Source organism: Callithrix jacchus, chromosome 1, assembly GCF_049354715.1.
Source record: "Callithrix jacchus isolate 240 chromosome 1, calJac240_pri, whole genome shotgun sequence".
In the NCBI taxonomy this organism is placed as follows: domain Eukaryota; kingdom Metazoa; phylum Chordata; class Mammalia; order Primates; family Cebidae; genus Callithrix; species Callithrix jacchus.
Window position 1 is genome coordinate 169,133,352 of NC_133502.1, and position 21,667 is coordinate 169,155,018.

A 21,667-nucleotide genomic window follows, 5' to 3' on the forward strand; every position below is an offset into this window, starting at 1 on the left:
AGCCTGGCTAACATGGTGAAACCCTGTCTCTACTAAAAATACAAAAAGTAGCCAGGCTTGGTGGCATGCACCGTAATCCCAGCTACTCAGGAGGCTAAGGCAGGAGAATTGCTTGAAACTGGGAGGTGGAGGTTACAGTGAACCAAGATCACGGCCACTGCATTCCAGCCTGGGCAACAGAGTGGGACTTCGATTCAAAAATAAAAATAAAAAATACTAGAAGAGAAGTAAGATAGTGAGAAAATCTGAAACCATGTCACAGAAAGACCAGATGAAGGAGCTGAAGTTATTTAGCCCAGACTGAGAGGTAGCATGATCCCTGTCCCCAAATCCATAAGAATTGTCATGGCACAAAGAGAGCTGACTTTTTCTGTGTGGCCCCAACTGGCAGAGCCAGATCAATCAGCTAACTGAAAGAAGAAATTTCAGCTAAGCCTATGGAAATATTTCTTCAAATGTAGAGCCACATTAGGAGGTAGTAGGATGTTAAGTCCTGCCTTACCCTAAGGGTCCATAATTTTAAAAATCAAACATTTGGGCCAGGCACGGTGGCTTACATCTGTAATCCCAGCACTTTGGGAGGCCAAGAAGGGCAGATTACCTGAGGTCAGACGTTTGAGACCAGCCTGGCCAATGTGGTGAAACCTCATCTCTATTAAAAATACAAAAATTAGCCGGGCATGGTGGCAGGTGCCTGCAATCCCCAGCTACTCAGGAGGCTGAGGCAAGAGAATCGCTTGAAACCCAGGAGGCAGAAGTTGCAGTGAGCCGAGATTGTACCACTGCATTCCAGCCTGGGCAACAAGAGTGAAACTCCACTTCAAAAAAAAAAAAAAAAAAAATCAAACCTCTGTCATTACCTCAGTGTGTTACTGCTGATTGTTACTACTTCTGGTATCACAGCATCTCTCTTCACCCTGCTTAAAATGTCCTACCCAGCTAACCAATCGGCTGAATGCTTCACTGGGTTTGTGGGAGAAAAAATGCCTGCTTGCTGGGCAATTAGTTTCAGTTTGCAGATCAGTGTACCTGTAAACAAAAGAGGGCCCTAACTGAGGAGCAGGCAAGAGCTCTCAGCTCAATCTCCATGAAAGAAATTATTAATTCAAAACGAATCTATAAGACCTATCCAAGCAAATAATATATTATCAATGGCACTTAGTTCTTACAGGAATGTTGAAATTAAAAAATACTGTACAACCATCTTCTCAAATGCCAGGGAATCCAACTTTGCAAGCCAAACCAGTTCTCTCAAATTCAATTGTAAGTTTTCCTTCTGCCAAAGAGATGTTTACTGTTCAAAGTAGGCTGGAGCCCATGTTCCATACTTGATCAGATCACTGTAAAGTCAGTTCAGCTGCTGAGACACTGGCAATCCAGAGTGAACACACAGAAAAGTACAAACTACCTAATATTTAAAACACAGGAAAGTTACTGAAATTGGACATCCTTCTAAAATTTCTTCAACCAAAGACCACCATAGACATAATATGTTAGTTCATGAAAATTACTAAAAGCCCTGAACAACAGTTCAGATGGCAAATAGTAATCAAACGAGCTTTACTTCAGTTTAAACTGAGTTGGATTCTAAGCAACTCCAGTGAAAGTATTAGAGAATATAGTAAATATATGACAGACTTAACAAAAATACTCTGTGCTGCTTCCTCTCTGGGCTTTTTTAGTGAAGCTTAGAAGAATCTAAGTGTCCATAAATAAGGCCTTGGTTAAATAAATTATGATACATTCTTACCCTGGAAAATGCAACTATTGAAAAGAATAAAGTAGACTCTAGATACTGACTTTTTTTTTAAGTCCATGATACACAGTTAAGTGAATATCACAAGTTGTGAAATGTGAATTATTCAATTTTGATTTTTTAAAATCTATTTTTAAATACCCTGTGTGTATGTTCACATATGCCCAGCAAAAACAGCTGAAAAAAGATCTGACAAATTGTTAACAGCGGTAACTTCTAAGGACTGGCTGAAACTAGACGGCAGTGAAGGAGTGACTTTCCCTTTCTCCTTTGTGGACTTCTGGTTGTTTATATTTTTTTGCCTGTAGGGGTTACCTTTGCGGTTTAAAAATAACAATACAAAAATAGTAAAAGTAAAATAACATGAATTACACACATTTATTTATCAGATACTAACCAAAGTCAGTAATCTTGCTACTTAAATGTTTCTGTATGCTTAAAACTCCAGAGAATCAAATTCATTCTTTTTCTATTATATTTTACTAAAACAAATAAAAATCACCACAAGTCCCTATTAGTTTTCTCAAATACTTTCTACACACACACACACACACACACACACACACACACAGAGGCCTGGTCATAAGCATAGCTAACACATACGGTGATTATTCTGCACTAGGAACTGTTGTAAACACAGTTAAGTTTATTAACTTATTCAATCTTCCCAGCAGGCCTGGTGCAGTGAATCATGCCTGTAATCCTAGCACTTTGGGAGGCCGAGGCAGGAGGATTGCTTCGGTTGAGGAATTCAAGACTAGCCTAGGCAATATAATGAGATCTTATCTCTACAAAAAATTAGCTGGGTGTGGTGACTCACACCTGTAGTCTCAGCTATTCAGGAGGCTGAGGTGGAAGGATCGCTTGAGCCCGGGAGGCAGAGGTTGCAGTGAGCCAAGATTGCACCACTGCACTTCAGTCTCGGGAACAGAGCCAGACCCTGTGCCAAAAAACAAAAAAACAAAAACAAAAAAGTCTTCATAGCAACCTATGAGATAAATACTACTATAATATTATCTTTGTTTCACAGTCAAAGAAACTGAGTCCAGAGAGCTTCAGTGACCCACCTAAGCTTACACAACTAACAAAGGGAAGAGCTAGGATTCAAACCAAGGAATAAACTCCAGAGTCCATATTCTCAACCACTATGCTTCCTGTCACTCAGTAATATGTCAATCTCTCTATATGAAAGCCAAAAGGGGTTATAGGTAAAACCCAGCTAGCTAATAATATCCTTGAAGCTGGAAGAGATGCACCTTTGGCTTTTTATGGGGGAATAATCCTACTTATGTCATTGCAAAGCGCTAACCCAAGACTCAAGACTGTATTAAGGCTCATAACCATGTGGGAAAATTCTCTACACACTCAATTATAGTGCAAAGTCCATACCTGCCTCAGCTAAGCCTAAGATTTAGGTCACAGACCCAGCTAGACAAACGATTTGGACAAATCTCCACCCAAACTCAAAACAAGAGAACTCAGAAAATTTTGCCTAACGTCTTGACAAGGTAGGTTTGGTTTTGTTTTGTTTTGTTTTGTTTTGTTTTAGTTCTAGGTCCACTCTAGATTTAAACGGGGAAAGAACAGGAGTTATCTCTAACTTTGCTTCAAGACTTCGGCAAGAAAAGCCGTTTCTACGTGGGCTCAAACAGAAATTGGCATTTATCAACATCAGCAAAGTTGAATATCCTGGCTTAAGGAGACAAAAATAGGCATCCTTGTTTAAATTGTGTATTTGTCCAAACATGTTGAGCTTACACTTCTGGAAGAAAAAAACTGTGCAAGAAAGAGATTTAACCTAATTTATAAGCGTGCTCAACCTAGATACACACCTGTCCTAAATGACCTACTGAATCCACTTATTTGCAGGGACAACATGGCTTACAATGCCTTTTTTTGTTTTTCTTTTTTGCCCTCAAGTGGTCCCTATATTGCTTGTAAACAAAATCCTCTCACTCCCTCTCTTCCACGTGAAACATACACATATCTGATATTTACATAAACAAGAAGAAATGACCAGGGAAACTGGAGCTTTGAAAGGAATCCCTTATCCTCAGCTTTTGACCCAGTGGTTGAAGGAGGTACTATGCGGGCTTTCAAACTTCCCCCAAATAACACAGGCAGAGAGACTGGGTGCGCGAACCCAACCCAAAAGTTTGCGCGCATTCTGGGTCTCTGAAAAAGGCCCGAAGCCCTGTTGGGAAGAAGATGAGATGCCTTCCACCCAGCAGCCACCCCCTCCCGAGGGAGCACGGCCCACGGGGGACAAAAGACTTTCCAGATTGATTGGGGGCGGGAGGGGGGGCTAGCTGGAGCTGGGATCTCCCCTTGGGAGCCGGAACATGGGGAGCCTTTGGAGCAAGAAACGATCAATTATAGGCAAGAACCCAACCCTAGATGCTGGCGCTGGGGTGAGGACCGGTCCTACCCAAGAGGGAGCACCGGACTCACCTGGAGGAGGCGAAGAGTGGGCCTCGGTGGCAGGTGGGGTGGGGAAGATGCGGATGCTGCTGCTGCTGCTGCTGCTACTGCTGCCGCTGCCGGAGAGAACGGGGGTTGGGGTCCGGGGAGCGGTGGGCGCCGGGACGGTGATCGCTACAGCGGTGGTCGGCGCCAGGCTAGTGGTCGACGAAAGGCTGGTTGGCGCGGATTCGGTCCGCACCTGAGAGGTGGTCGAAGTGTGTTCAGCCGCCAGAGGGGTGGTCGGCGAGGGGCCGAGCGGCGTCTGAAAGGTGGTGGGTCCGGCCGTTGCCCGAGGCGGGGTGGTCTCCGGAGACCGGGCTGGAGAAGTCGCAGCCAGGGGTCGGTGGACAGTGGCGCGCGGGGGCCCGGTCCTCGGGGCCTGGGCCGTGGGAGCCGTCGCCCTAGAGAAAGGGTGGCTGGGCTCTCCCCGCAGCCCGGGGCCCGGCGACGCGTCCACCTGCCCCGCGGCCCCGCCGCCACCGGTGACATTCCCCGCCGAGGCGGCTGAGGCGGCGGCGGCGGCGGCGGCGGCGCAGCACAACAGGGCGAGGCCGCCCAGGCTCGGCAGGCTCCTCATGGCGCGCTCGGCTCCGCCATTCATTCATTCAGCCAGTCGGTTGGTCAGTCATCTTCTCCTCGCTGCAATCCGACCGAGGAAGCCTCCGCAACCGCCGCCGCCACCGGGCGCACCATCGCCGCCTCCCTCTGACAGGCGGCCGGCCCCGCGGGCGGGCCCCAGAGCGGAGGGAGCGACCGGACCGAGCGCGGACCGCCCGCCCTCCTCGATTGGCAGCCACGCCTAACCAATGGGAGGCCAGACTAGCCCACGTGATCCGCCCGCTTCCCGGCCTCTTTGTAGCACTGTGGGCCAATCATAGGACGTCCAGGAGAGGGGGCGGTCCGTGAGGCGGGAGAAGGGTGGTGCGAGCCCAGCTCCAGCCCGCCGGGCTCGCGGCGGCCCCGGCTTTGTCTGCCCTAGGAGTGGGGCGCGGGCCTTGGGCACCGGGAGCCGCGGAGCAGACAAAGGATGCGCCCCGCGCGGCAGATATCGGGCCTAGTCATCTGCTCTACTGGGCTGCGAGCTCGACCGGGGGATGGAATCCGCACTTGGAAGCATCCCGGACCTCGTGAACAATGGGGCGCTGGTGCCGCACCCGGTCTCGGGCGGGGACCGCGCGGGAACCCCGCGATGGGAGAGGGCGGCGGCAGCGAGGATGTAGAGCTTAGCATGCCCTCTGCTGCTCCAGAGAGCCTAGCCTCAGCCTTGCGAGGTGTCTGCCTCCATTCCCATTTCAGAGATGGGGAAACTGAGGCCCTTGCTGAGAGCCTCCCTGAACCGAGACCCACGCCCTCACCAGACACCTGCTGTGGGCCAGATGTTGTGCCAGGCTGGATGAGGGGGCGGGACTGGGCGGTGGAGACCCTTCAGGGCAGAAGATACAGGCTTCCTGCGAGGAGGAAACAGGCTTGCAAGCACACTTACCTAAACCCCGGGGAGAATAGGATCAGACGGGGTTAACCTCAACTTGATGTCTCTTGCTGAATGGTTTTGTGGCCTGAGCGCAGTGTTTCACCACTAAAATGAAGATGATAGGACACTCCTCACCCCTCTCAGAGCTGTTGAGAGAATTAAGTCATGGACGTAAAGGGCTTAGCCCAGCGCCTGGCCCACTGTTGTAAACCCTCATTAATGCTAACGACTCTCAGCGTTCTGTGCCAGGGCAAGCCTAGGATTAGAAAGTAGCCCCAGGCCCCAGCCCTGCAGTGTCCCCAGAGCCTCCTGCTGGTTGCAGGGATCAGGGTGGGGCTGATAGCCGAGCTTGACCCTGGATGACACTAAACCCTGGATCAAGCTGGAATTCGGGCACGCAGCCTCGCATCATCCGTCCAGGATCCAGAGCTAGGTCAGGCGCTGCTGCCTCGCCTCAGCAGCTTCCAGGGGGAGCCAGGCAGGGCGGGTTTGTCATCTGATGGGGCTTAATCCAAGCCTCACTGCTAACCCAACCCGGCCTCCCCTACGTGATGTTTGCCTTTGTGCATGGTTTCCCATTAGTCATTGGCCTTCAACCAGACCGGCAGGATGAGATTTCTATGTGAACCTGTGTATGTTAATGAAAGCATGCATTTATTTTCCTGCATGAGTAATGCGTGGGGGAGGCTGTGTATGCATGCATAAATATGTTTGTGAGTCTGTGTTTATGAGTATCATATCTGTCTGTGTGAGTTTATGAGTATGGGAGCTAACATCTATTTTCATATATTGTGTCTTAATAATCTGTGCATATGTACTGGTGTGTGTTTATGTAATTTTCTGTGTTTTTACATTTGTGGTTATCTTTGGGTGTGTCTTGATAGGTCTATGTATATAAGACAGTGGGAATGCGGGAGAATGTGTTCTGGCTTCAGGACCAATATTTAGCAAGCACTAACCAAAGTTCTATTTTTACTTTGCTTTGGGAGGGTGGACACGTCATGCTGGTCCCCCATATTCCCTTGCCCATTGTCCCTGTCTCATCAAACCCCAACCAAAATGCCACATTCTCTAAAAGACATTCCTGGATTTGAGTGGGAATTAATCTCTCCCTCCTCATTTCCCCACCACCCTTTGTTTATGCTTTGATTACAGCCCTGATCTACCAATCTACCTCTCCCTTGCCTTTTCCTAAAAGAATTAAGGATGGCTTTCAGAAATATATACAACGGGATAAATTGAATTGCCCACATGGCTTCATTACTTCTCCTGGGCATGCATCTTCTTTAATGCTAGAACTTGTTATTTATGTGTCTGTCTCTTCCATCAGATGTTCTCCCTGTTCTCAGTACCTAGCAGGGGCAACCCTTGTAAGTGCTAATCCATGCTGGTTAAATGGAATTAAATTAAAGTCTTGTAGTGTTCATGGGAAGAGCTTGTGTCTTTAGAGTCAGACAGATTTGGGTCATGACTGCCAGCTGTATGACCTTGGAGGAAACCTTTCACCTCTCTGAGCCTGTTTTCTTATCTTCTTTTTGAGTCTGCATTTTGCCCTTGTTGCCCAAGCGGGAGTGCAATGGTGCCTTCTCGGCTCACTGCAACCTCTGCTTCCCAGGTTCAATCGATTCTCCTGCCTCAGCCTCCCAAGTAGCTGGGATTACAGGCACCTGCCACCATGCCCGGCTAATTCTTATATTTTTACTAGAGATGGGATTTCACCACATTGGCCAGGCTGGTCTCAAACTCCTGAGCTCAGGTGATCCTCCCTCCTCAACCTCCCAAAGTGCTGGGATTACAGACGTGAGCCACTGCGTCAGGCCAGTTTTCTCATCTATTAAATGGGGCCAGTAAATCATCTCTCATTTGTTGAGCTGAGGATTGAGGAGAATGTTTTCGCAGAGCCTGGTATACAGATGGTACTCAATCTATGTAGGTTCATATTTTAGTTATGCCATTGCTAACTTGGAGCCTTGTTGGCTGAAGGACCAGGGCAGAAACCCCTGCCCCATAAGTTCCCCATCAGGTGGCATGACCTGACAGTTGCCCTACCTGATATTTCCAAATGATATCTGAAAATGCTGGGTTGGCCCTGAGCTTTGCTGTATCAGAGGTTCCCTGGCAAGGGGGAAAAAGCTGATGCAGCTTCTTGGCTAGGAGAACCATAGAGCAAATGACTAGGAGACCTTGTCAAGTGATCCAGGTCAGCTCTCCGCCTTAGGCAAGGATCATCCATGTGGCGGCTTTTAAGATGGGATAATTAGCCTGTAGTAGATATAGAAAATATTAAATTTTTTGACAGATGTTAGTAATTTAAATGTATTAATGTTAATTCATTCGACATTTAATTCTTAAATTTCTTTAACCTTAAATCTTCCTTAATCTCTAAACTACAAGATGATTTTCTTAGTTTTACTTAGTGTTTAAAAATTGAAAACACCTTACATATCTGACACAAGAGGAAGGTATTATTATATCCATTAAATTTAATCATATAAAGTCATTGTAAGTGTAGCTATGAAAACAGTATAGGAAATATTAATAGTAAACAATTGAGCTCATAGTCTATGCTAGACATTATACTAAGAGCTACATATGAATGATTTTGTTGAATCCTAAGAACCCCAGGAAGTAGGTACTATTATGTCTTAGTCCCTTTGGGCTGCTGCAACAAAGTCCTGTAGATTGTGGCTTGTAGACAACAAAAATGTATCTCTCCCAGTTCTGGTGCCTGGGATGTCCAAGATCAAGGCACTACCAGATTCAGTGAGCTCCCTGGTGTTCTTTAAAAGGACACTAATTCTATTCATGATGGCTCAGACTTCATGACCTAATCACCTCTCAAAGCCTTCCAAATACTTTCACATGGAGAGTTTGGATTTCAACCTATGAATTTTAAAGGGACACAAACATTCAGTCTACAGTCTATTATTATCTACATTTTACAGATACGGAAACTAGGACACAGGTTAAGCAACTTGCCCATGGTCACTTAGTAAATAATAGAGCCAGAAATCAAACTGAGGCTGGCTGGCTCCCACTGGCACCCTTAACTATAAAGGGAAAATACTTATAATGGAAAGAAGAAAAGAAAAATTAAAAATTATAGCTGTCACACTCTGTGTAACAGAACATTGACTGGCACTTTTTCCTATTGCCCCAGAACTGTAGCTAAAGCCTAGGGCTCTAATGAAAGCTGTCAACCCACCCATGAGACCTGGAGCCAAAGGCTTAAGGACCACAGAACAGCAGGGGTCAGAGAGGGCCTTTTTAGAGCCAATGTGTAGCCTGACTTTTCTCCTCTCTTCTCATGGGAGGAGCTTGTGTCTTTAGAGTCAGACAGACTTGGGTCATGACTGCCAACTGTATGACCTTAGAGGAAACCTTTCACCTCTCTGAGCCTCAGTTTTCTTATCTTTCTTATCTTTTATCCTCAGTAAAGGAGATGCTGTAAAAGGCGCCATCTGATTTCTCTATTATAGTCAGCACCTAGCACAGTGTCAAATACACAGAAATGGCTCAAGAATTGTCCGTGAGCTGGGTGCGGTGGCTCATGCCTATAATCCCAGCACTTTAGGAGGCTGAGATGGGTGGATCACAAGATCAGGAGTTCAAACTAGCCTGGCCAACACAGTGAAACCCCGTCTCTACTAAAAATACAAACAAACAAAAAAAAAAATTAGACATGCATGTAGCAGACACCTGTAATCCCAGCCACTTAGGAAGCTGAGGCAGGAGAATTGCTTGAACCTGGGAGGCGGAGGTTGCAGTAAACCTAGATCGTGTCACTGCACTCAAGCCTGGGTGACAGAGCAAGACTCCAACTCGAAAAAAAAACTGTCTGTGAAGTCTTATGATATGGCAGATGCTGTTCCAGGAGTTTTACATTCATAACACATTTATTCCTCAAAAACAGGACTATCATCTGCACTTGAGAGAAGAGGAAACTGGGCCTCCAAGAGCTTAAGGGACTTGCCCAAGTCCCTTCTGACTCCAAAGTCCAGGCTATTCTCTATACATAGTGGTCCATTAATGTGGCAACTATGTGTTGCACATAGTAGGAGGTTAGTGAACACATAGTGAAATAAAGGACACACATGCACCAAATTTAACCCTTCTGCTAGAAAAGCATTTAAAAAAAGAGAAGACTTGAGAGTGAGAAAATGAAAGAAGGCATAGTAATATGATAGATATGGCTTAGCAAAATATGTTCATCTCCCAAATTCCAATAAAACACGGAAACCTTTTCCCTTTCTGGTTTCATTGAAACAGCAATGCTGACATGGACTATTTCTAATCCTGCCAGAGGCTGGCCTCCTATCAGATGTGGCTAAATGCAAGGTTTGGCATCTTCTGCAGACAACTGTAGGATTATTGGGGCCACTGTTCACAAAGTCAGCCCAGCAGAGGACACTAACAGACAAGTCACAGAAGGCAGTACAAATGACTAAGAAATAGGAAATGCTGCATATGCAACTTGAGTAATTAAAGAATTGCAAGTTGAGATAAGGAGTTGCCACTTTTTTAACCTATTGATTTGGCAACAATGTTTACAAACTGGTAAATCTTGTTATGGCCTCTCACTGTTGATAGAAATGTTAAGTGATAAGACCTTTCCAGAAAGCCTTAAAAGTGTTTATACTTTTTGACTCATTATTTCCACTTTTTCTTTTATATATATATATATATATTTTTTTTTTTTTGAGATGGAGTCTCACTCTTGTTGCCCGGGCTGGGTGTAATGGCATGATCTCGGCTCACAGCAACATCCCAGGTTCGCGATTCTCCTGCCTCAGCCTCTGGAGTAGCTGGGATTACAGGCATGCACCACCACACCCGGCTAATTTTGTATTTTTAGTAGAGACAGGGTTTCTCCATGTTGGTCAGTCTGGTCTCGAACTCCCAATCTCAGGTGATCCACCCACCTCAGCCTCTCAAAGTGCCCAAATAAGGGGTCATCATGCCTGGCCCATTATTTCCACGTTTAAGGATCTATCCAAAGGCTAGGCACAGTGGCTGATGCTGGTGATCCCAACACTTTGGGAGACTGAGGTGGGTAGATCTCTTGAACTCAGGAGTTTAAGACCAGCCTGGGCAACATGGGGAAACCCCATCTTTACTAAAAAAAAAATTACTGAAAATTAGCTGGACATGGTGGTATGCACCTGAAGTCCCAGCTACCTGGGAGGCTGAGGTGGGAGAATCACCTGAGCTTGGGAAGTCAAGGCTGTAGTGAGCCATGATCACATCACTGTACTCCAGCCTGGGCAACAAGTGAGACACTGTCCCAAAAAGATAAAAAAATAATCTCTCCAAGGGAAATAAATAATCAGATGTAAATATGTACAAAAATGTTCACCAGAGTGTTATATAATTACAAAAATTAGGAAAACCTAAATAGTTGACAACAAAGGATTTGTTGAGTACTCTGTGCTCTATGATGTTTCTGTGTAGAAATACTATACATCTATAAAAAATGATACCTGCCCAGTGCTGCCTGCCCGGCACTGCCCATCCAATGCCTGTCCCCAGACTGAGGCCCAGCCCCCTTGCTCTTGTCCATCAAAGGCACCACCAGCATGTCTGACAAACTGCCCTACAAAGTTGGTGACATCAGCCTGGACACCTGGGAACACAAGACCCTGGATATTGCAGGGAATGAGTTGCCGGGCCTGGTGGCCATTCGGGAGCTGTACTTGCCCTCCAGGCCACTGAAGAGCACCCGCGTTGCTGGCTGCCTGCAAATGAGTGTGGAGACGGCCATCCTCATTGAGACTCTCATCTCCCTGGGTGTTCGGGAGCAGTGGTCTAGTTGCAACATCTTCTCCACCCAGGACCATGCAGCAGCTGCCTTTGCCAAGGCTGGCATGCCAGTGTTCACCCGGAAGGGCAAAATGAATGAGGAGTACCCTGGTGCATTGAACAGACACTGTACTTGAAGGATGGGCCCTTCAACGTGATTCTGGATGATGGGGGTGACCTTACTAACCTCATCCACACCAAGTACCCACAGCTCATGTCGAGCATCTGAGGCATCTCTTAGGATATCACAACCACGGTCCACAACCTGTACAAGATGATGGCCAATGGAATCCTGAAGGTGCCTGCCATCAACATCAATGACTCCGTCACCAAGAGCAAAATTTCACAACCTCTGTGGCTGCCAGGAGTCCCTCACAGATGAATGACATCAAGTGGGCCAAGACATAATGATTGCCAGCCAGGTAGCAGTGGTAGCAGGCTAAGGCAATGTGGGTGGGGGCTGTGCCCACGCCCTGTGGGGTTTTGGGGCCCACGTCATCATCACCGAGACTGACCCTGTCAGTGTACTGCAGCTCCCATGGAAGGCTATGAGGTGACCACCACGGATGAGGCCTGTCAAGAGGGCAACATCTTTGTCACCACCACAGCCTGTGTCGACATCATCCTTGGCCAGCACTTGCAGCAAATGAAAGATGATGTCATCGTGTGTAACACTGGATGCTTTGACGTGGAGATCAGTGTCAGGTAGCTCAACAAGAATGTTGCGGAGACGGTGAACATCAAGCCCCAGGTCGACCAGTACTGGCTGAAGAATGGGCGTCATATCATCCTGCTGGCTGAGGGTTGGCTGGTCAGCCTGGGTTATGTCATGGGCTGCCCCAGCTTCATGGTGAGTAACACCTTCATCACCCAGGTGATGGTGCAGATTGAGCTGTGAAGCCACTCAGACAAGTACCCCATCGGGGTTCACTTCCTGCCCAAGAAGCTGGATGACACAGTGGCTGAAGCTCCCCTGGGCAAGCTGAATGTGAAATTGACCAAGCTGACTGAGAAGCAAGCCCGATAGCTGGGCATGTCCCGTGATGGCCCCTTCAAGCCAGATCACTACTGCTGCTGAGAGCCAGGCCTGCCCTTCACCTTTCCAGCTGCTGTCTTTGTTCAGGCCCTGCCTCTCCTCCCTAAAAGCGAATGGCACCAATTTTGCGATTGGTTTGTCGGTGTCCCCCATCGACTTCCTGGGGCTGGTCACTCAGTTTTTGGCCTCTACAGCATCCCTCACACTGTGTCAAGTGTGGCAGGGGGAATTGAGAGGCCCCTCCTCAAACCCTGGTCATGATGGAAATACAAGGGAGGCATCCACGGGAAACCATGAGCTGAGTGGTCTTGGAACTGCTCACTAAGTCAGTCCTTCCTAAGTTTGGAAGTTGGTAGTGGAGTCACAAAGCCCATGTACCTTACCTTTCAGGTAAGGTTCCTGATCTGTGGACTTAGATTTGTGTGCTTGTTTTACAGGGTCAGTGGTTCTTCAGCCCATGACAGATGAGAAGGAGCTATATTGAAGGGCAAAGAGGAACTGTTGTTTGAATTTTCCTGAGAGCCTGGCTTAGGGCTGGGCCTTCTCTTAAACCTCACAACAATGAGGTTGGTACTTTTAGTCCCTGTTTACAGGGGTTACAATAGACTGTTAAGGGATAACTGAGAAAGGACAGAGAATTGACAGCCAGAGGGGCCATAAAAACATAAAAGCAGGCATAGATCAGCTACCACTTTGTAACAAGACAGTTCCTATCACAACCCTGGGTCAAAAGGAGAATGATTTGGTTTATAATGTTAAAAGAAAGTGGGAAGGTGGGTAAATAAAAATCTTGGTGCCTAAAAAAATAACGATGATACTCATATCCAGGCACAGTGGCTCATGCCTGTAATCCCAACACTTTGGGAGGTCCACCTGGGCAGATTGCTTGAGCTCAGGAGTTCGAGACCAGCCTGGGCAAAATGGCGAAACTCCATCTCTACCAGAAATACAAAAAATTCGCCTAGCGTGGTGGTTGCACCTGTAGTTCCAGCTACTCTAAGAGGCTGAGGTGGGAAGATCACTTAAACCCGGGAAGTGGAGGTTGCAGTGTGTGGAGATGGTGCCACTGCACTCCAGCCTGGGTGACCCTGTCTCAAAAAAAAAAAAAAAGATACTTATGAAGGAAATTCTTACAAGATAAAATTGTGGAAGAAATTGTTAATATAACTATTTATACCATGACCCCGAATTATGTAAATGATAAAAGACCAAAAGGAAACACACCAAAATGTTAACATTCTTTGTTTCTGAGTGACTGCATTATGGATATTTAACTTTTTCTCCTTCATAGTTTTCTACATTTTCCAATTTTCTTCATAGTGAGCACTTATTACTCTCAAAACCATTAACAATCAACAATAGAATTCATTTGAATCTGGGGACATGTCTGCCAACCACATCCCTGACCTGCCCTCACGGTCTCGAGATGATGAGAGGAAGAAAGACTCAAGCTGTAAACCCACATTAAATGCAAGGCACCATCCCCACACAATGAAGCTAAATGTTGAAATCCTGCTTCAAAAGCCCTCTGATGCTAAAATAAGCCCAGAAAAGCATTTGCTGCAGTTCTTGGAGATCTATTGAAGGACGTCATTCACAGTGGGCACCAAGTCAAACCCTCGCTCGTCATCAGTGCTGGCTGCAATACAAAGAATTTGAACCATTTAGGGGAGGAATAGGGTTGGAGCTTCACAAACAACTATCCCTTAGGTTGCTATAATTGTAATAAAGGGGATTACTGACAGGTGCACAGCACAGTGCTTTCCTAGGCGTCATCTCATTTGAACTTGGCAACAACCCTGGAGGAAAGATGCTGGTAGTAACAACAAAAATAACAACAACGATGGAGACTTAACATTTACTAATTATGTACTTATTATGTGCCAGGAATCAATTCTAAACACGTCACATACATTATACCTTTTAACTAAAAATCAAAAAGAAAACAAATACAGGGACTTGCTCTGTCACCCAGGCTAGAATGCAGTGATGTAATCATAGCTCACTGTAGCCTCAAATTCCTGGGATCAAATGATCCTCCTGCCTCAGCCTCCCGAGTAGCTGGGGCTCCAGTTGCACATTATCTTTTTAAATTTTTTTGTAGAGATGGGGGTCTTGCTATGTTGCCCAGGTCTTGAACTCCTGGCCTCAAGCAATCTTCCCCTCAGCCTCCCAAAGTGTTGGGATTTCAGGCTTGAACCACTGTGCATTCCCCTTTTAATCTTTTTAGTCTTATCTGTGAAGTAGAGAGAGTGATTACCCCCACTTTACAAGCCAGTGTGTTGTCACTCAAAGTAGTCAAATGACTTGTCCAAGATAACCACGCTAACAAATGAAAAAATAGAATTTGTAGTCATTTATTTAGACCTCAGGTCCAGATTTCCACACCTGCCTCATGTACTTCCTCAGCTTTGAATATTTTTGTTGCTATTGTTATTAGGGGATACAGTAGTTTAGCAGTAAAGAATGCTGGGTTCAAATCTGGTCTTTCTAGCTGTATAATCTTGTACCAGTTACTTTAGCTCTGTGTCTCAATTTGCTTCTCTGTAAAACAGGGATCATAATATTGATCTCATTGGCCTCAAGGTCAAATGAATATAAAGCATCAAGCCAAAACTCTGCCCCATACTGAACACTCAAAAGATGTTGGGCCAGGCGTAGTGGCTCATGCCTGTAATCCCAGCACTTTGGGAGGCCGAGGCAGGCAGATCATGATGTCAGGAGATCAAGACCATCCTGGCCAACATGATGAAGCCCCATCTCTACGAAAAATACAAAAATTAGCTGGGTGTGGTGGCGGGTGCCTATAGTCTCAGCTACTTGGGAGGCTGAAGCAGGAGAATCACTTGAACCTGGGAGGTGGAGGTTGCAGTGAGCCCAGATCATGCCACCGCACTCCAGCCTGGCAACAGAGTAAGACTCCATCTAAAAAAAAAAAAAAAAAAAAAAAGACCTTGGTACATGTCTGATTTTCCTATACCTTGCCTTCTCACATAGTGGGTCAAGGTCAAGAGGGCACAATGTCCTTGGGTTCAATGCACAGAACTTCTAGATTTTCAGAAGAGTCATACTCTCTGAATTCCGTGGCCTCAGTCCTTTTGAAGAGCCTCCTTTGCTGGATTGTGTGCCTGTCAGAGGGTACCTTCTAGAACTAAGAAAGTACTTGGCAGGAATGAGCACTTGACTCCTTCTGAGAAATCCTTAGGCCTTTATGACTATGATGCCTTTTGTTGAACTATTTTGAGGTAGCTGTGTTGACTTTATGCTGACTTCTAGGGGCTGGATAATAAGGAAATTCAGTTCTAAGAGAGCAACTGTTTCCCTGAGAAGACCACAGAAACAGCATCTATCAGAGCCAGAAGGGGACTTGGCATCAGCCCCTTCAAATACGTCCTTGCACAGATAATTAACCAAGAACCACAGAAGTAAAGCATCTTGATAAGATTCCACATGGTCGAGAGCCAGAGTCATATTCAAACCCTCTGACTCCAAGGCCACCATTAGACCCAAATCAGTCCTTACAGAGGAGACAGCTAAGAGCCAATGAGAGGCCGAGAGTCTATTGGCTGGACACTGATGGGCCTTCCTACCTCTGACTCTGGTCCAAGGCTTTCTTTATGTCCCCAGGCTCCCTCTCCAGGAACTTCCCTCCTAGGATCACAGAAATGGCACCCTGATGCCAGCTTCTTATCAATGGCCAAGGCAAGATTTTAAATAATGACAATAATCAGGACCTGCTCTCAGGCAGCAGTCGGGATCTTAGGAATTACAGAATCTTCCAAATTACGTCACATTCATGTAAAGGAATTAGAAACATCTTTCCCATTTCATCAGGCCCAAATTAGAACAGCCTCTACAGAGGGTCCTAGTAGATCAGTCCTCCTCTCAGGTCCATGGGTCTGATTTCCCTTCTCAAATAGCCACTGCACTTTTCTTATGATTATGGAGTGTTTACCAGGTGTGTGCAACGCCTCAAGGGCAGTCTGGAATTTGGAACTGGATATAATCCTTAGCCACAAACTGGCAGCATGACCTCTTTAAAAGGCAGGGACTGGTCATCTCTGCCATCCAGTCCCATGCTAGGGAGTTAGTCTATGAATCAGCCAAGATGGGTTCCCAGCCCACTGTCTATCTCCCTTCAAGGCAAAATGGTCTAGTAGGAAGACTCCATGATCTAGTCAGCCTGGCTGCACTATGTCCAGCCTATATTACTTAGAGCAAGAATCAAACATTTTAAACTTCAGTTTTGTCATCTGTAAAATAAGCATACAATACCTGGTCTACCTCTTGTGTCGCTAGGAGGATTCATTCATTCATTCATTCATTCAGCAGAAATGTATTAAGCACTGATCTAGAAATACCCTGGTGAACAAGACAACAAAAAAGGTGCATACAATATAGTTAGATAATCAATTAACAAATAAATAGGTAAATAATCAAGATATTTTTAGATAAAGCAAGTGCTACAGGGAGATAAAATGGTGCTGTAACACAGAATCAAGGAAAGCCTCACTGAGATGTGACATTCAACCTGAAAGCAAAAGGAGACAACTCTACCAAAACTGGAAGAAACAGCAAGGGCAAGACTTTGAAGAGGGAAAGGAACAGAAAGGAAACCAGAATGGGTGAGACATACTAAGTGAAGGAGAGAGTGGGACAAGCTAGATAGTGTGGACTCTGTAGCCAAGGAAGAAGACTGGGCTTCATTCTAGGAGCACAGGGAAGTCAGGGAGCATTTTAAGCAGGGAGATGAGGGCAGATTATAGAGCAGCAGGGACAGAAGCACAGGCAGCAGCCAGAAGGCTGAGTTGCCCAGGTATGAGAAGTTGGTGGTCTGGACTGGCTTAGAGGAAGATCTAGGATCTGTTTTAGAAGTGGAATTGTCAAGACTGGCTGTTCAATTAGGTGTGGGGTGAAGGAAAGACAGAAATAAAAAGTTACTCCTAGATTTTGGAATCTATGAGACTACTCACTCATTCATTCAACAAACATCAATTACGCACATATATCTGCCTGTCTCTGTGCATAGTGTTGGGGATAAAGATGGAGATGAAGATCACAGCTTTGTCGGGGAAATAGACCAGAAAATAGGCAATATAATGCATTTAAGTAAGTGCGGTAAATACTCAAGAACGCCAGCTCTGCTGAGGGGAAAGAATCAAAGAAAAGTCTTCCTAAGGAGGGGAGTTTTAGCTAAGCCTTGAAGGAACAACAGGAATAGGAGAAGGGCATTGGCGTTATAAAACAGAGCTCTAAAATAACAACAACAGTAGCAGCAGCAGCAGCAGCAGTAGTGGCAGGTGATATTTGTTAAGCCCAAACAATGCGCTATGTCCTGTAATAAGAACAGATGAATAATTTACTTTTCACATAAGAATTCTATGAGGGGGCTGGGCGCGGTGGCTCACGCCTGTAATCCCAGCACTTTGGGAGGCCGAGGCGGGTGGATCACGAGGTCAAGAGATGGAGACCATCCTGGTCAACATGGTGAAACCCCGCCTCTACTAAAAATACAAAAAATTAGCTGGGCATGGTGGCGCGTGCCTGTAATCCCAGCTACTCAGGAGGCTGAGGCAGGAGAATTGCCTGAACCCAGGAGGTGGAGGTTGCGGTGAGCCGAGATCATTCCATTGCACTCCAGCCTGGGTAACAAGAGTGAAACTCCGTCTCAAAAAAAAAAAAAATACTATGAGGTAGATCCTATTACTATCATCCCCACTTTACAGATGAGGAAGCTGAGGGACAGTTAACCTCTGTTACATAACTTGCCTCAGGTCACAAAACTCATAATGACAGAGCCAGGCTTCAATCGCCTGCATTTTGGCGCTGGAAGCCATGCTCCAAACACAAGAAACTGCCTCTCTGTGGGATGTCACTGCAGATTCAGGGGCTAACAACTAGTGTGGGAGGTATCGGGTATAGGAAGGTGGGAACTGATGGGAAGTCAGATAAATGACATGAAAGTATTCTGCAAAATATAAAGTACTGTCCCCAAGCAGATCATTGGCACTACTATTAAAATAAATAACTACCTACCCAGGAGGCAGAAGTTGCAATGAGCTGAGATCTTGCCACTGCACTTCAGCCTGGGTGACAGAGTGAGACTCTGTCTCAAAAAAATATAATAAAATAAATAAATAAATAACTGCTTTTCCTCTCCGTGAAAAATGAAGGCTTCCCAGTACAATCTATGGATTATTGGCCTTGGAAAAAAGTGACTGCTTGGAAGGCCTGCTTAGACACAGGGAATTCCAGGAAAGGATGGGCTGATGTGAAACTGATCCTGAGTTGGGAAGCAGCAGATGTAAGCTCTGGTCCCAGCTCTGCACCTAACTTATTATGTGGTCTTGGGTGGGTTACTTCCCCAGACTGTCTTTAGTTTTCCCATCACTATGACAGAAAGAGGAAAGAGTGGGGATTTTAAAATTTTTTTCCAAGACAGAGTTTCACTCTGTCATCCACGCTTGAGTGCAGTGGCACAATCTTGCCTCACTGCAACCTCTGCCTCCCAGGTTCAAGTGACTCTCCTGTTTCAGCCTCCCAAGTAGCTGGGACTACAGGCACATGCCACCATGACCAGCTAATTTTTGTATTGTTTTTTAGTAGAGATGGGTTTTGCCATGTTGGCCAGACTGGTCTTGAACTCCTGACCTCAAGTGATCTGACTGCCTTGGCCTCTCAAAGTGCTGGGATCACAGGTGTGAGGCACTTGGCCAAAAGTGGGGATTCCAAGGGCTTTTTCAGCCTCCACATTTTAAACAATCACTGCTGCCATTGGTGTTCTGTTTCTCCGAGCTGGACAGTGACAGAAAAGGAATGTCAGCTTGGGGTCCTTTACCAAAACAGAGGCTTGGTGTCAACCTCAGATGTGGTTGACAACTTCCAGAAAGCAGGACCCATGCTGGATGGGAAGCCCATGGCTTGTATCCCCTGAGTCCATAGATGTCCAGGTCAAACGCTTCTCATCACTTCTGTCCCTGCCAGGACACTCACTGGTTTTAAGCCCCTTGAATCAGGCCCATTCCTATCCCTTTTAATGCCCCAGTGGGAGTCTGAGTAATGACAGCATTCTGGACACCATCCTTACAAGGATGTGGCCAGAAGACGCAGATGCGATTTACATCCTAAGGGGTCCTATTTGGATTCTTTTGTGAACCAGAACCCCCGGGACTTTCTCACATGCTCTGCCTCAGGCTCCATCTTGTGTCATTGAGGGTTTTGTATCCACTGTCCTGGAATTAAAAGTGTTCTCATGTCATGCAGTATTGAGTCTTTCTCCTCATGTCTTGGGATCTCCAACATGAGAGCAGAATCATAGGCCTGCAAGAGATCCCCTTACATCGAAATCATTCAATACAAACCCTTCTGACACAGACTTCTGTAAACTGTAAAGCACCGTTGTACATTATTAATTCACATATTATTCCTTCTGTACCTCATAAAAGGCCTAGTTTGGGCAGGGCTAGGAATACCAGATAAAACACAAGATGCCCAGTTAAATTTGAATTTTAAATTTAACTGGGCATCTTGTGATTTGATCCATTAAATCTGGCAGCCCCGGACTGGATCATCAATCCCATTTTGCAGAACTGAAGTTCAAAGGGGTGAAAGAATTTTATCCAAACTGCTTAAGGGACTATGTCTGATTTTTTTTTACTTAGCATTTTTTTCAAACATAAGAAGTATATTTCCTTAAAGCCAGTGCGTCAGTCCATTTAGCAGTAATTTAAAAGATATATGCTTCATGAAAAGCCTATTCCTCTGAGAATCTATGCCCTCTGTCTATGTAGGTATGTATGTTGCACAGAACATTAAAGTTAATAAATTCATTTTTAACCCCCAGTTCCCAAGTTGGGGTTAGCTCAGAGAAGATGCTTGAGAAATGTTTACTCAACTATTGGGCTTTCTGAATCTTCCATTCCTGCAAGAACCCTACAGGATGAAAAGAACTGCTGACTCAGGACAGAGAAAGGCCCCAGAATACAGTGTCAGGCTTCCCTGATCTTCCTACATGGCTGTGCCAAAGATGAGTTAAGATGAGTTTCAGGAAAGCACAGTGAAACTATCACATCATGAAATAGTCATGAGCCTCATGAAAAGGCTCCTTGTCATTACATTCCCTTCCTGCTCCAGGTTTAGGACCACAGGGAGGCTTCCAAAAGGCTGCCACTTGAAGGGAAGTCTTGGCATAAATGTTGCCCAAGGAGCCCCTATACAAGGGCAGAGGCACAAAGTCCCTCTCCTGCCCTTTGGATGAGTAGACCTGTTGGGGGCGCTGGTAAGACAACCCCGAGGTTGCTTCCAGACTTAGTTCATCTCTCTCATGATGGACATCTGAGGATCTGTCCACTAACAGATCACATACTTTCCTCAGCTGCCCAGCCACAGCTGTGAATAAACACAGACTCTCTGAGAAGACTTGAGCTGCTGATGACAGAGGTCAGGGGTCGTGATTCCTTTCCAGGTTAGCTAAGAAAGATGATCTGCTGGAGAAATGGAGCTTGGGCATGAGCGCTTGCCATGGGTGGAACTTTTTTCATGTGTGAGGTTCACCAGTAGAATCCTAGAATGTTAGAAGAGAGGGCCTTAAAAAGCATCTAGGTCTAATCCAAATGTTCTTCCAGAAAGAAACACCAAGATTCAGAGCAGGAAAGGACTTATTCAAGCTCACATGATAAATTGGCAGCAGAACCAGGTCTGGAACACATGTTTCTTCTTGGTGCTGCATTCCTGATTCAGATGAGCAGCTCTCCCTGCTAAGCAAACAGCAGGTGGGTGGACGTGGTCACTAATCAGTGCACTGGCACTGTGTGTCATTGAGCTTTAACCCCAGAGCACCATTAACAGCTTAATCCAGTCTGTCACCCTCTCCTCCCTGGAGGCCCTGCAGTCCTCAGGATTAGAAATAAACTGCTCTCAGCCAAGCCCCTGAAATGGGAGATGAAATGGCCTAGAGAGACTATCCAATTTAGTTGCCCCAGTGATGCTGAATCCTCACCCACTGTGCTGGGAAGTAGTTCCAGTGACCAATGAGCTCAGTGAGCTTGCAGGTGGGTGGGCGGGCTGCACAGAAGCAGAGGGCAGTGAGTGGACTAAAGGGGGATGGACGGACATGGAGCTGGTGCAGGTAAGCAGTGGCATT

The 21,667-nt window shown here is 46.1% G+C and overlaps 1 protein-coding gene and 1 pseudogene across 1 annotated transcript in view; one reads left to right on the forward strand and one right to left on the reverse strand.

Annotated features, from left to right (window-relative positions):
* The window catches only part of MEGF9 (multiple EGF like domains 9), a 122,888-nt gene extending 117,959 nt beyond the window's left edge, over window positions 1–4,929 (reverse strand). Inside the window, exon 1 of the mRNA XM_035255903.3 lies at window positions 4,208–4,929. Coding sequence (XP_035111794.1) covers window positions 4,208–4,820 — 613 coding nt within the window. The 5' untranslated portion in view covers window positions 4,821–4,929. The remainder of the gene's footprint in view (window positions 1–4,207) is intronic.
* Window positions 4,930–10,437: 5,508 nt separating this feature from the next.
* LOC100399737 (adenosylhomocysteinase pseudogene) lies at window positions 10,438–14,506 on the forward strand (annotated as a pseudogene).
* Window positions 14,507–21,667: the final 7,161 nt, after the last annotated feature.